At 39.5% G+C, this 13,240-nt stretch overlaps 1 protein-coding gene across 1 annotated transcript in view; it reads left to right on the top strand.

Moving 5' to 3' along the window:
- Nucleotides 1-13,240, top strand: part of FREM1 (FRAS1 related extracellular matrix 1) — a 578,635-nt gene that overhangs the window by 547,136 nt on the left and 18,259 nt on the right. The window contains exons 32-34 of the mRNA XM_085633804.1: nt 5,149-5,196; nt 7,236-7,418; nt 11,070-11,198. Of these exons, the coding sequence (XP_085489930.1) occupies nt 5,149-5,196; nt 7,236-7,418; nt 11,070-11,198 (360 nt within the window). The remainder of the gene's footprint in view (nt 1-5,148; nt 5,197-7,235; nt 7,419-11,069; nt 11,199-13,240) is intronic.

Genomic DNA, 13,240 nt, shown 5'->3' with positions numbered 1-13,240 from the left:
AAGCAACTGTAAAATTGGCAAAGATCAATGTGTGCGCCAAAGTGAAAATCGAACATCTCTTCCCATCTAATGAATTTTGCACAACTGCCCAGGTTTCATTGTTTACTGTATTGGGCTTAGAAGTCTGCACAATCTTCCCTGGCACCTTTAAAAGCTGTCATGCACTTTGCCATCAACATAATTTCCAGAACAAGAAATTTTGACCACATCATGCCACTTTGTAGAAACATAGGCGCAAATTTACAAGGGGATTGACCCACCGGACCGTCTCATGTACTGACGTTCCAGTAGGGCAACACCCTGCTCCATATTTACAAAGTGGAGTTAAGCCACTTTGCATTGCTTAACGCCGCTATGTAAATATGGTGCGTGAAAGGGGTGTGCAATGGGTGTTGCTGTGGGCATTCCACCGCAACACCCATCACTTTTTGACACTGCCCCAGATATACAAGGATCTGTAAATCTGAGGCAAGGCCAAAAACGAATGCCACCCAAAAGCAGGCGTTAGATTGGCACAAGGAGGAGAAATACTTTTATTTCTCCTTGTTTTTGCTCTTTCTATGTGTACTGCATTCTGCAGCACACATACAAAGAACAAAATGCCTTTAAAGATTGTTTGTGTGCAGGAAGGTGTCCCTTCCTGCACACAAACAATCATTCCCTGCAACACAAGCACCCTTTCACCATGGCGTAAGGGTGTCTGTGTTGGCGCCAGGCAGCTTTTTTTTTTAGTGCCAGTGCAAGGGAAAACACAGAGGTGTGCCATATCCTTGTAAATATGGCACATCCCTGTGTTTTTTAAGTGGTGTGGTGCTGCAAAATTGCTCGCAGGACCGCGCTGCGCCATTTCCTTGAAAATATAACCCTCACTGTGCTACCCGTGGTAACCAGAATTAAACTGACACCAGTTTGTCTTGTTTACAAAGCTTTATATCTGAGCAAACAAAATTATCTTCTCAAAATTTTGGGTGGTTCCATTGATCTGAGGTGCAGAAATTATTTCTGGTCTCAAACTCCCAAATTCATTATCCAATTGATCCAAGTAAACTTCCTCTCGGATTTTGTAACCTGGATTCTAATTTCTCTTCTTCTGTACACAGACTCAACCAAATTAGCTGTCCATGCACAGGTACCTAAAATATTTCTTATTTTCCAGTTTCCTGGAATGCTTCCAGGAGCATAGCTTAATGTGGGATGATTAGGTGTAACTCTCCCCTGATAAATCTGCAAATCATTTACCAGTTGGGTCTCAAAGTTTGACGGAGCTGTGTTTTTGATGGTTTTCACTTTGGGGTCAGCAACATTCGGCAGCAAAGACGCCTGCCCCTAAATTGCTCATTTAGATCTACCCACCCCACTCCCACAGATGCAATTTAAAAGCCAAATCACATTGAGTAATGTTGTTTACCGTGGGTGCTGGTTGACTCATTGCACACGTAAAATGGATGTGTAGTAATTGGCTCACTGCTGTGTGACCTGCGCAGCAGTCAGCCAATGACAAAGCAGTCCATTCAGTGAGTGACGAAGAGGGCTGTTGCGATGCATATATGGTGGAGTTGGCAAAATGTGACAGGACTGCAGATAACACCACATCTTTGGAAATCCACTGTGGTCTCAGCTCAATGCAATACCCTGTCTGAGTCGCACACTGTTTACGAGGGTGGTGGGGAGAGGGTTAGGATGGGAAGAAAGAAGGAAAGAAGGCTCTATGTCACATATGTGTGTATGCGTGCATGTGTGTGTGCTTGTGTGTGTAAGTGCATATGTAACAAAGTGTTCCTCTGTGACAAGGAAACTTAGACAGATACACTTAAATTAAGGTATATTCACATACAAAGGCAAGTTAATTCTACTACCTATGGCACGACCCAGTGTAAATAGACTCCGAGAATGCTGCTGGGCATCGTTTAGCACAAACCCTCCCTAAACCTTACTTAAATGCACATGTGTATTCCAGAATTCTGCAGACACTAATTGCATAACCATTGATATTTTTGGCTCTTCTATCAGCAGAGCAACACCAATTGCGGTTTGCCTGGAAAAGTTAGCCAGTAAAATTGATTTGTAAAATAAATAAAATAGTGTTTGGTTCACGTTGGCATCTTATGATATGGTTATAGATAATAAGATAGCTGAATGTATTAATCTGCCTCCTTTCGTCTCTGTTAGCAAACAGTAGACGATGAGACAAAGTCGAATGACAGAAAACCTATTCACTTTTCCATCCTGGTCGATAAAAAGAGGGTGATGTCTGTTTGAAGAATAAGGGCACAACTGGGTGTGCTCACCGGAACCTAGATACATGAATTATAATCACTCTTATATTCATGACCACCTGGTGTGATTCTGGACAAATTCTTTTTCCTGTACCCTAGGGCCTAATGTATCACAGAGTTTTCTCATTCTGTGTCTATGGAGAAATGTGTTGATAGATGAGGGCCGCAGTTCTTGTGCAAGTAGTTGTACCAACAAAGGGTTTGAGGCATAAGTATAAATAAGAAACATTATTAATATTTTGTGGGGTACATTTTTAAATATCTCAATTATAAAAGTAACATGTTAAAGCTATAAAAATAAAATAAAATTTTGCGCTTGAGTTTCAAAATGCTTGAGCACAATTTAAGACCAAGCATTGACAATACATGATCGTCACACCCTCCAAATGCAGCATTTTTTTTACCTTGTGGCATTTTCCTTCTATGTGGCCTTAGAGTTCCTCAGCCCTAATTTCAACCACCACAAAACAGCGTTAGTACTCAGAGGCAGTAGCTGTTGCTTTGGAATGCCTGCATGAATTCTCATCACATTGCATGCCTAAGGTTTTGAAGGATTGTGTTATTGTGTTACTGTGTTATTGTGCAACACGAGTGTTGCCATCATTTTAAGATTACATTATTGTGGCTTCTTATATAAAGTACGTTTTAAGGGAATTACGGTACTCCTTGATCTTTATTAATCTGGCATCAATTCAATTCAGTATTTAAAAAAGATTTGGATCTCCAATGATGTCCACATAAAATATACATATGAGTATTACATAGTAAAATATAATAAAACATAAGAACAATTCATTTCTCAGTCTATTAATAAATATTGAATCCCTTCATAGCTGGTCTTAGATTTTCCCTTACATAGCATAAATAGATAATTTCAAATACCCTAATGAGAGAAATAAAAAAAGCGTTCTCAACATAAAAGCCAAAAAACAGCAACAAAATATTAAATGTAAAACCTCTTCCCAAACGAGTGGCACAAGTTCAGGTCCATACTACAGCCTTATAGCCCGCTGTAGCGGGCTATATCGGCTATTAAAGGCCCGCTTCAGCGTTAAAGGCCCGAGAAAAAGGCGAGGGACTTTAACAAGGGAGCGGGACTTTAATTGCCGGTATAGCCCAGCTACGAAGGGCTATAAGGCTATTAGAACATTCTGCCACTAGATGGCAGAATGTTCCAACAAATAAAACAAAGGCCTCTCGGAGTTCGAGGGGTTTAAATTCCCTCAGGCTCCGAAAGGTCTTGAAAACAACATTGGAATATTGCTTTGCGGGCCTTTACCGGCCCGTAAAAGCATGGAGCATCCATTGTCATCAATGGAGCTCCCAACATTCCAATGTTCTAACAAACAATAGTAACTTCATGATAGATTCAGTTTAGAATAATGTACAACATATCAGTTGCTTGATAAAAAACAAAAAAGTTTTCTGAAACAATCGACGTATTTGGATAAACTATACATTTTCCTTTAACCATAGAACCTAGAAACTAAATATACTCTAATTTTGTGCAAAAAGCGCATTAAACAGCAGCAACTACATATGCAAATTTCTAAAACATTATACAGCGACGTATAGTAACAGCTTCTTTAGAGAGTCAAGATTAAAGTAGCAGCAAGAGTGTGGGATTTCAACATAACCCGATTGTGCAAATAACAGTTGAATAGCAGCCAATATATGTGCAAAATACAATGCAAAAGGGGAAAAGGAGTATTAAAACTCCTTAAAAAGACACCAAGGCCCAGGAATTAACAACAAAATTAACAGGAGAGTCAAGTGTCTAAAAAGAGAACCCGTTTAAAAGGGTAAGTAAAAAGTTAAAATATATTCCTAAACTCTATAAAAAAACTGAATAGTTTTACACAGACTGCTTCATTCTTCCATTAGATACTGATAGCCAGTAAAGACACAATTAAAACAGGGGTCGCCATTAAACCAGCTGCTTGGTTTTTTGGATATTGTCTTTCTCTTTTTCGGGCCTTATATGGACTTGTTGGTTTTTGTGAAATCCTTTACTTTTCTCCTACATTTATACTCTGCATTGTAATAAAATATGTTCAGCTTTTATTTTGTTCACGGTGCTCACGTTTAGTGACCATATCCTGTTGAGGTTCTTATAGAGGGCTGATGCTATATTTGGGCATCAGGCTAACTTAAGTGCAAATGTCTACGGAAAAACTAGGGTAACCAACGAAGGTAGCCAAGTGGGTTCAATAAAGTGCTGGCGTGCCGCTCTGACACTGGGTAAAAGGATGGGGAACCTGTAATGACGAGGGAAGGAGATTGCTAGCATAGAAAAGAGAGGATTCATAGTAGTCCTGTGACAAATGGAGAAGAAGCTGCAATATCTGTGTAATAAGGTATTTGAATAACGTCAATAATACCCACGGGTGCTTCAGGGTGTTGCTTTAATGGGGTGAAAACTGACGTTATATTGAAAGTGATAGTAAAACAGTGATTGTAAGACAGAAAGTTGGAAATTAGAGAGCCAGAAGGGTGAAGAAGAACAAATACTCTATGTGCCCTTAGCGCAGCCCTTCTGGTGTCGTGCTTATGTCTCTCAAGATGTGCACCCTGAGATTCCAAAATGGAGGCTGATTTCACTCACACTCCTATCGCGGTCACATTTTCAACACCTGCGCCCCTTCCATTCTGCATTGGTGCTTTCTTACCTGAAGGGAGAATCAGAGGCACACAATGTCTGATTATTGTTTGAATGGTGGAAAGGGGGAGAGGAAGCACTGACAGCTCCCCGGAAGTATACTTTGCCTCAGTTTAACAAACCATTTATGAGTGATTATTGAATGTTCTGCCATATTTATCTGCTGTGAAGACCTTGCATGCAGTCATCGGGCTATGTTACCTTCTGTTCTAGGTGCGACCTTCATCTGTCTCTAGAAACGGAACCAATGTCGTATTTACAGTAAGAACACCTTTTATAATGATTTCTTTAATCTCCCTTTCGCATAGACTGTGGTTTACACACCCAGTTGTCGATAAATGCCATGTGGGGGTATCTCATACTTTGACTGACGCCATAAGGCTTTCTAGAGTGACGCAGGGAGCAGCCTACATCTTTCAAAACTCGTGCCTCGCTTCATGATTTAACTAAAGCTTCTGCCACCCAAGAAGAAGTAAAATGAATGTTCCACTACTGTGTAAATACCAATATTATTTTGCCAATATATTACACATATGCAGATGAGCAGAGTTTAATATGCCAGCTATTGGGGCTGGGTGAGCCAGCAAATTTAGAAGGAGGCTGAGCCAGAGCCAATCCATGTCAGAGGCTTATCTGATGGGGAGACAGAGAGTGAGCAGAGCGTTGAAACAATTCGGCACATATATTGCTTGCGCTTCGCTTTAGCACATTAAGATTAAATCACTGCAGTCACATCTAAGTAAATAGTGTTTAAACATGAACTTTGCCCACCCCAATCCTCTGGCCACACTTCCAAGAGACATCAGTTTGTCATGGCACTGCATATTGGGCCAACCTTGTTATTATATGAGGTGCCACATTTTTATCTAATAACCCAAAGGAGACGTTTTTCTATACTGCCGTCATGAACTGACTCAAGGTGCTCTCAGGTTTGCCATTCATTCAAAATGAGACACAGTTAAGTAAAGTGGCTTGTGTAGGATCACACAAATTGTTTAAGTAGGAAAGACAGGATTTGAACCCAGATTCTTTGGTTAAGCATTGTGCTAGAGATAGATGGCTTGGTTCTCTTTTGGTTTTGTAGTCCATATAGGGCAAGAGTTGAACCAGGTCAATGCATTGGGCCCAAGACTGGTTCGAGCCGTTCTTGACTAGCCCACCTCAACTATGTATTACCCTTGTTGAGTGTGGATAAAGACCATGATTCAAGACAGGCAAATCTTCGAGTGGGTCATGCGGCCCATCCCCTCCCTCAACAGTGGTAACACATTGAATTTTACTCAATATGCATGTCATGTGTGGTTTATGTCAGGCTGTTCTTTCATGCACATTAGATTTTTAAATGGGTGCAAAGCAATCAGAGAGATCTTTTTTTTTTTGCACCGGCAAGTAGTGTGTTGCAGTGATGAAATAGAGTAAGATCCTGGTTGAGAAACCCCAGACGATGCAGCACTACCATGCACTAAAATGAGGGTGTGATATTTTTTGCAAATTTTATTCGGATGCATGGTTTTTGATGTGGCAAATGGCCTTTGCATTATGGACACCCACGCACAGTGTTTTTTTTTTCAATTTATTTGTTAAAATTCACTACCCAATTTCTTTTTCTTTGTGTTATTTTATCTTGCTACCCATTTCCTCTGAAATGTGGAGTTAAATCTCCTTTGGGCCATTTCATAAACATTACATTGGTGCAAAGGAGGAGCAAAGGAGGAGCAAACATGGCTTTTCGCCATTTTATTGACTGTATAACAAGGAATGAAGCAAGTACAGTTTGTTCCACCACATAATGCATGTTTGTACTATAGCAATAATAGAGCAAACTGAAAATGTATGCTTTTACTTTACATAATAACATATACAACAAAAAGATATTGATTGAGGTTTATAATCAGGTAGATGAAACTAAGTTTGGCGCAAATGTAGTTTGAATGTGTCATAAATAATGCAATATCGTCTTGTTTGATTTTGGCAAACGTTATTTATTGGTCCAATGCCTAGTTTGTTGAAGACGTTTTTACACATCTAAACTGATTTGAAACGAAATCTGTCATGTATATTTTTAATTTGGTAAGATTCCCCTTTGACCATTTTTTCTTTGGTGCAAAATATGTATGTATGTGAACAGGGTGGCAAAAGGGAATTGATTCATTCTTTAATAAGCAAGTAGCAAAACAGATGCAAAAGCATTTACCCCGAAATTTGCGCCAGTGCAGACTTTAGGTAATCTGTCTCTTGATTTGCCTTTTCCCGTGTGCATTGGTAAGTCAAAATGCTCCTTTTTGTGTTTTTTTCTTAAGTACCATGGGCTTGTGTCACTTAGAGTGGAGGAGGATGCACCACTCTCCAGGTCAAAGCAGGAGGCCAAGGTGTTGGTATACAACAGAGGACAAGAGAGGCACAGTGTGGATCCAGCCAGGAAGACTGAAATACTGCAAGCAGACAGGGCAGGCCTATCTTCGTTGTCACACGTTAACAGTCAGGTATGACAATTTTAGGGCTAACTCATTTTTAAAGACTGGAATGCTGACTCTATTTATTACTCGGATGCTTCCATACTACTGAGACAGAAAAAGCAATCAACAAAGTATATTTGCTTTCTAATATTGAAATTCCTCAAAATTGGATTCGCGCAGTGCTAATTTTACATACAACCAGTGGGGTCTATTCACAAATGTAAACATACATGTAATTAAACCTACATGTCTAAGTTTACTCTCACACTTTGCAGTAAATGTACTACTTTTGGCTATTCACCATTTACCTGTGTAGATTTACTACAAAGTGTCGGTTTATGTGACCTCACATCCTAAAACCAACCATGAGGTTGAGCCTAATCTGCGAGTGTAAAGATTCTACTTGTAACTTTTCACACTTAGTCGGAGATCTCATGTGGTAAAGTATAGGAGAAAGATGTTTACGTTTCTCAAAGTTTAAAAAAAAATGTAAAAGTATGTTTAAGATAGATATAATGTAAATTAATTTTATTAGAAATAATGTAAATTAATTTTATATATTCAAATTAAATTTATAGCAAAATAAAAAATTCTACAGCACTGTTAACTTCATTTTGAACTAAAATCTGGTGATTTTGAATGAACCAGCTGTGTTGAGATGATTTCCCAACTGTGTGCAAAACGAACTTGACAATATAATCTCTTGTTGTTATTATTGTTTTAACCTAATTGCGTCATAAAGTTTCACCCATAAAGTATCGATATTGCAGTTGTGCATACCTGAGATATGATATTGTAAAATGATTTATGCAGTTTTTCAATTATTAAAAGGTTGATCTTAATTATGTATAAGATGTGATGCTATTGTCTTTTATGGCTTAGTAAGCCTAATAAAGTTTTATATACCTTTAAACTGTGGGCCCGATTACGATGTCAGGCGCCCGATAGGCAGTCGGTGGCGGTCCATCCGCCATCTAGGGCATTGGTCTGACCGCCAGATTATAAAATTGACGGTCGGAGTGCAGCGGGTGGGGGTAAAGACCGCCCTCTCTGACAGGCTCATACCTACAATGGAGGCAGTGACTGCAGAGGGACCGCTGTAGGGATTAGGATGTCTGTTTCCGACAGCCTTTTCATTATGGTCCGGTCGCCATGGAGAGGCTGTCTGAAACTGATTTTGGGGGCCCCTAGCATGACCCATGTAGGCCCGGTGATGTGGCCTGGGAGGCACTGGGGGTGCCCCCCAAACATCCATGTTCTGTGAGTGACACACGGTGCATGAATGTTTAAAAACATCTCTTCTCCTATTGCAGCTTGTGCTGTGGCCCTTTTGCAGGCTGCTGCAAAAGCCACAATTGAAAATGGGATGTTTCCGACCGCCTACATGGCGGTCGCATCCTAATCTGGTGGGCGGAACCTCTGACTAATTGTCGGGCAGTCCCACTCCCGCTGCGATTGGACCGCCATTGTAATAGGGCCATTAATTTTGAACTAAATATTTAATTAATGTAGATGTATTAACTAAAATTAAAATATTTTTTATCGATATATTAAAAAACACCAGAGGTAAAATGTGTATATTCATTTATTATGTTTTTAAAATTATTAAAAGTTATATATAGAATTAATGTAAATTAATGTAATTACTTTGTAAATTTTTAAATGGTATTAAATTAATTTAAAGAAAGTGATTTTTTTACATTTAGATTTCATTTTTTTACTGTTTCGATTAATTTATATGTCTTTTTTGAAGAATAAAATCATATATTTTAACATTATTTCCTATGAGGTGTTTTTTAAATCCCTGACTAAATTATTTTTTTATGGATGGGTGTTGCAGTGCCAGTGGTTGGCCATTTGTGGTGCTGTACATACTCCAGGACAGGCTGGAATACATTTACTAATGGGTAGGGTCCTTTTTGCTGTAGTAAGTTTAGAAATGCTGTTTATGAATAGCAATGGGCTTACTCTTACTCTCTGAATCCCTCCCTAGCCCTCCATTGTTGTGTCTTAATTCTTCACCAAAACCATCCCAATTTGCAGTAAGTATGCCCCTTTTTCCTGCCACTTCCCTCGGTCCCTCCCACATTTATTCCTAAAAAATATATCTGTGCGGCGGTCTCCCCAGTCGGGGTGGAAATCTCCCACAGAAAAGATAAGGGAGATGGAGGAGGACACCTCTGCATGTTGGTTTGTGAATAGCATTTAGTAATACACGAGTAGAACTACTGCTGTACTACCACTAAATGTACCACAAAATTAAGTTCATGAATAGGCCCTCCATTTGCTATGTTCACTGGTGGAAATGCCAGTTGAGCACTTTGAATTGCTTTCTGCTGGATGTAGTTTAGTCAATCGGAATGTGGACAATGAAACTTTTAATGGGTAAATCAGATTGCCCTTATTGAAACCAATCGGTGCTTAATTTGAGCCGGAGCTTTCCGGTGCTCAGCACCGGCACCTAATCATCAGCACCGGAGCTTCTAGCACCAATTAAGGGCACACACACATATGGAAGTAAGGTGATTTTCCCCATAATCACAGAATGTTGAGACACGCCGAGACTCGAACCCGGTTCTCCAGCTCCGAAATCGGCAGCTCAAGCCATTAGGCCAAGTCCTCTCCAGTATAATAAGTGCCGGGGCTCTAGTCAGGAGGCAGTTTGCACCAGCACATTTCTCCTGTTGGCACTGCCTCCTAAGGAGAGCCCCGGCACTTTTTATGTTACAAATTAACCACTGAAACCAGTATATGTTGTTTGTCTGTGCCCTCCAATTACTTCTACCCCATTACATAAGCTATATATTATATAATTTGTCAGTGCTGTAAATAACCAGTGTTACTATTACCAAGTTTGGTGTGCTGACTGCTGAAGGATGAGTCAGGTTTGTCTGGTTTGCAGATTTCCACATTCTCCAGCTTTCAGCATGGAACTCATTAAGCCACCTGCCAGTCACTTAGAATTCACCACTATATGGACTATGAACATTAAATGTGACTCAGCTCTAGCACCCAGATTGCATGATCTGTAGCTATACTGATAAATCATCCATTCAAAGATAAAGCAAGGCCAATTGCTAGTCGTGGTTGATGTAATGTTCAGGTCGATGTAGTTATGATGAAGGATGTAACATACATCCAAATTGGACACCTATAACAAGCCCGAAGACAAAACTTGAATCGTATGTCATAATTTTAATTCAAATTCATTAGGTTTCTAAAAACCCATATACTAGGAGTTGAATCCTGTAGAAATTATTTCTAACAAGTCCACTGGATTGACCATCAGAGTAATCGTACTGTATCGTTTTCCGTTTTCTGCTTTCGCTTTGCGCTGCAATCCGTGAAGAACAATTTTTTTTCCGGATGAGTCCAGTTAAATGAAAAAGCTATTATACGTCAGATATTTACAGTGAATATTTATGTGGCAAGGGAAGAGTATCAGCATGTGTCTTAGATGTCCAACTATTTAATTTTGGAAGGCGGTAATACCAAAAAGACATAAGGGCTTTTATGATTTCAAGCACCAATTATGAAGAGAGGGTACATTTTAAAGAGTGATCCCCCGATCATAATATTTTATTGAAGCTTCGTATAGTTCAAAGGGAATTTTCAAAATGTGTTGTTTGTGATTCAGTTTGATTTTATTCTCACATAATCAGTTCATTTCTTTCATAGGATCAGATTCTAACCTTCCCAAAGGCATGCACCGTGGATTTGAATGGGCTTCTGCATTTTGAAGAAAAGGCTCAGAGGCTATTTCAGTGTGATGGGGTTTCCTGGAAGGTGTGGGACTCAGGAACGCAGGTAATCTTCATTGGATACCAAAAGGCGTGCATTCTACTTTACCAAGAGTAAAGGCTTCTGAATTATGCTCCAATGGTTGTCCGTAGAAATACACAGTTGACTAAATTATGCAGCAAGGAAATAAATTAAGAGGAGTAGTATGGCATTAGAAGCAAATCATGCAACATATTCTTTGAAATATTAAACAGCTAGGTTGAAATTTTAGCATAAATTAATTCAAAAGTTACCCCAGTGCTTTAGAAAACACATTTGGAGTTTGGTGTCACAAATGTGGTATATGCCCCGTCTGCCGTATTGCAGTGCATTTAAAGCCCATGACTCTTGTAATACAATGAACAGGATATCCGCCGCTTTTTGACAGAGTATCCCATCTGCCAAATTCTAAATAAGGCCCTTCATTTTCTAAAGAAAGTTAATATATAAATTAACAGATGCTGTGCAAATTCTAATTCACCAACATTAATAATTTTTGTTGTGTATAGAAGCATAGGAGCGTCATTTTAATAGTGCTGCCCTTTTTAATAACAACAGTAAAATAGATTATGATAAAAAATATACGAGGCGCACTCAGGAGAAAACAAACCTGTATGTACACGCATTTTTTCATTTTATTCTGCGCATCCCACCTAAGTTCCAAAACCTAAGTTCATCTTAAACAAGCATTGACACGAGTAAGGGGTTATACATTTTAGGCCTATTGACTTTCCCAATGCTGTTTGCTGATGCTTTGCAGCATCAACAAAAAAAGATATGTGATGCAACCACTATTGCTGGTCAGGTCATTCACCTTGCATGAATGGACCTGCAGAATGACACGTGTCATTTTCCTTATATTTTAATTACTGATTTGCGATGATAAATTCCACTTTCATTGAGAAAGTTAGAAATAACTTAGAAAAGAGTGCTGATGTAGGGGGTGCAACCAACGACTGGCTTGGGAAAGGGAGTGGGATGAGAAAAGGAAATGCAGTACATGAGCAAAAGAGCAGTAAGAGTGCTGGGGGAAAGCACATGATGGAGAGAACAACATGGAGCGGGGAAAGGGGAATTTGGTGGGGTAGAACACTTAAGAGAGTGAGTAGCACACGAAGGAGAGAGCAACAGAAAGCCAGGGTGCAGAGAATGAATGAGAAAGTAAAAAGGAGCATGGTGCAGGTGAGTTTGAGGGGAATAAGCACATGAAAGAGAGAGAGAGTGAGCAGCACATGAAGAAGCAAGCAACTTGGAGCGCAGGCACGTATTTTAAAGGGGAAAGCACATGAGCGAGAGAGCTAGAAAACACAAGAACTCTCATGCGGTGCTTAACCAAAAAGTAATTCCCTAAAACTGAGCAGTGGAAGGATAAAAGTCTACCAATCAAAAGGATGGTGAAGAGGTTATTTTCCAGGGGAGAGACAAACACAAGAAGAGGAAAAAGGAAGGCAAGTCATTGAATAAGAAACAAGCAATTGAGAGCGACAATAAATCAACTAATGGTAAGCATTCGGCACGTTGTAAGCCCACTGCATTTTCACAATAATCTTTTGCAACATAAAACCCATGCAAGCTGGTTCGGCTTCTTCTAAACTATATGTGCTCTTTGGAAATAACCACTGCTTCCAGTGTAAATATGAATTTGCATCAATTTGGGAACTATTTTTTCATAATGAACAAGTGGTCATTATTTATAATATTATAAAATATTTAAATATGTAAACAGCTTGTTTCCTCCCCTATCATTCCCTGCCCATCAATTGTGACTGTTAACAAAATGAGAGTGAAATGCTCACCCCAAGAATACCTAGATAAAACAAACACTTGAAAGGTCTTATACATTATACTTTAAGTCAGGTTGTGTTGTGCTCACTTCCTGCTTGGTGCTACTAAGCGCTCTGTGTGGCGGTAAAGCTCTGAATAAATTTCTGGACCCCCCACTCTGTTCCTCGCCAAACGCAAAATAGCCATGACGTGGGAAAGCTAAAGCAGGCCCCAATGTACAATCATGGCTGTTGGATCTTAGGAGGGATACTGGTATCGGAGCATACGAATCAGCTAGTACAGGC

The sequence above is a fragment of the Triturus cristatus genome, chromosome 2_1, assembly GCF_964204655.1.
Source record: "Triturus cristatus chromosome 2_1, aTriCri1.1, whole genome shotgun sequence".
Lineage (NCBI taxonomy): Eukaryota > Metazoa > Chordata > Amphibia > Caudata > Salamandridae > Triturus > Triturus cristatus.
The sequence above is the reverse complement of the archived record's forward strand: the minus strand, read 5'-3'. Positions and strand labels throughout refer to the sequence as shown.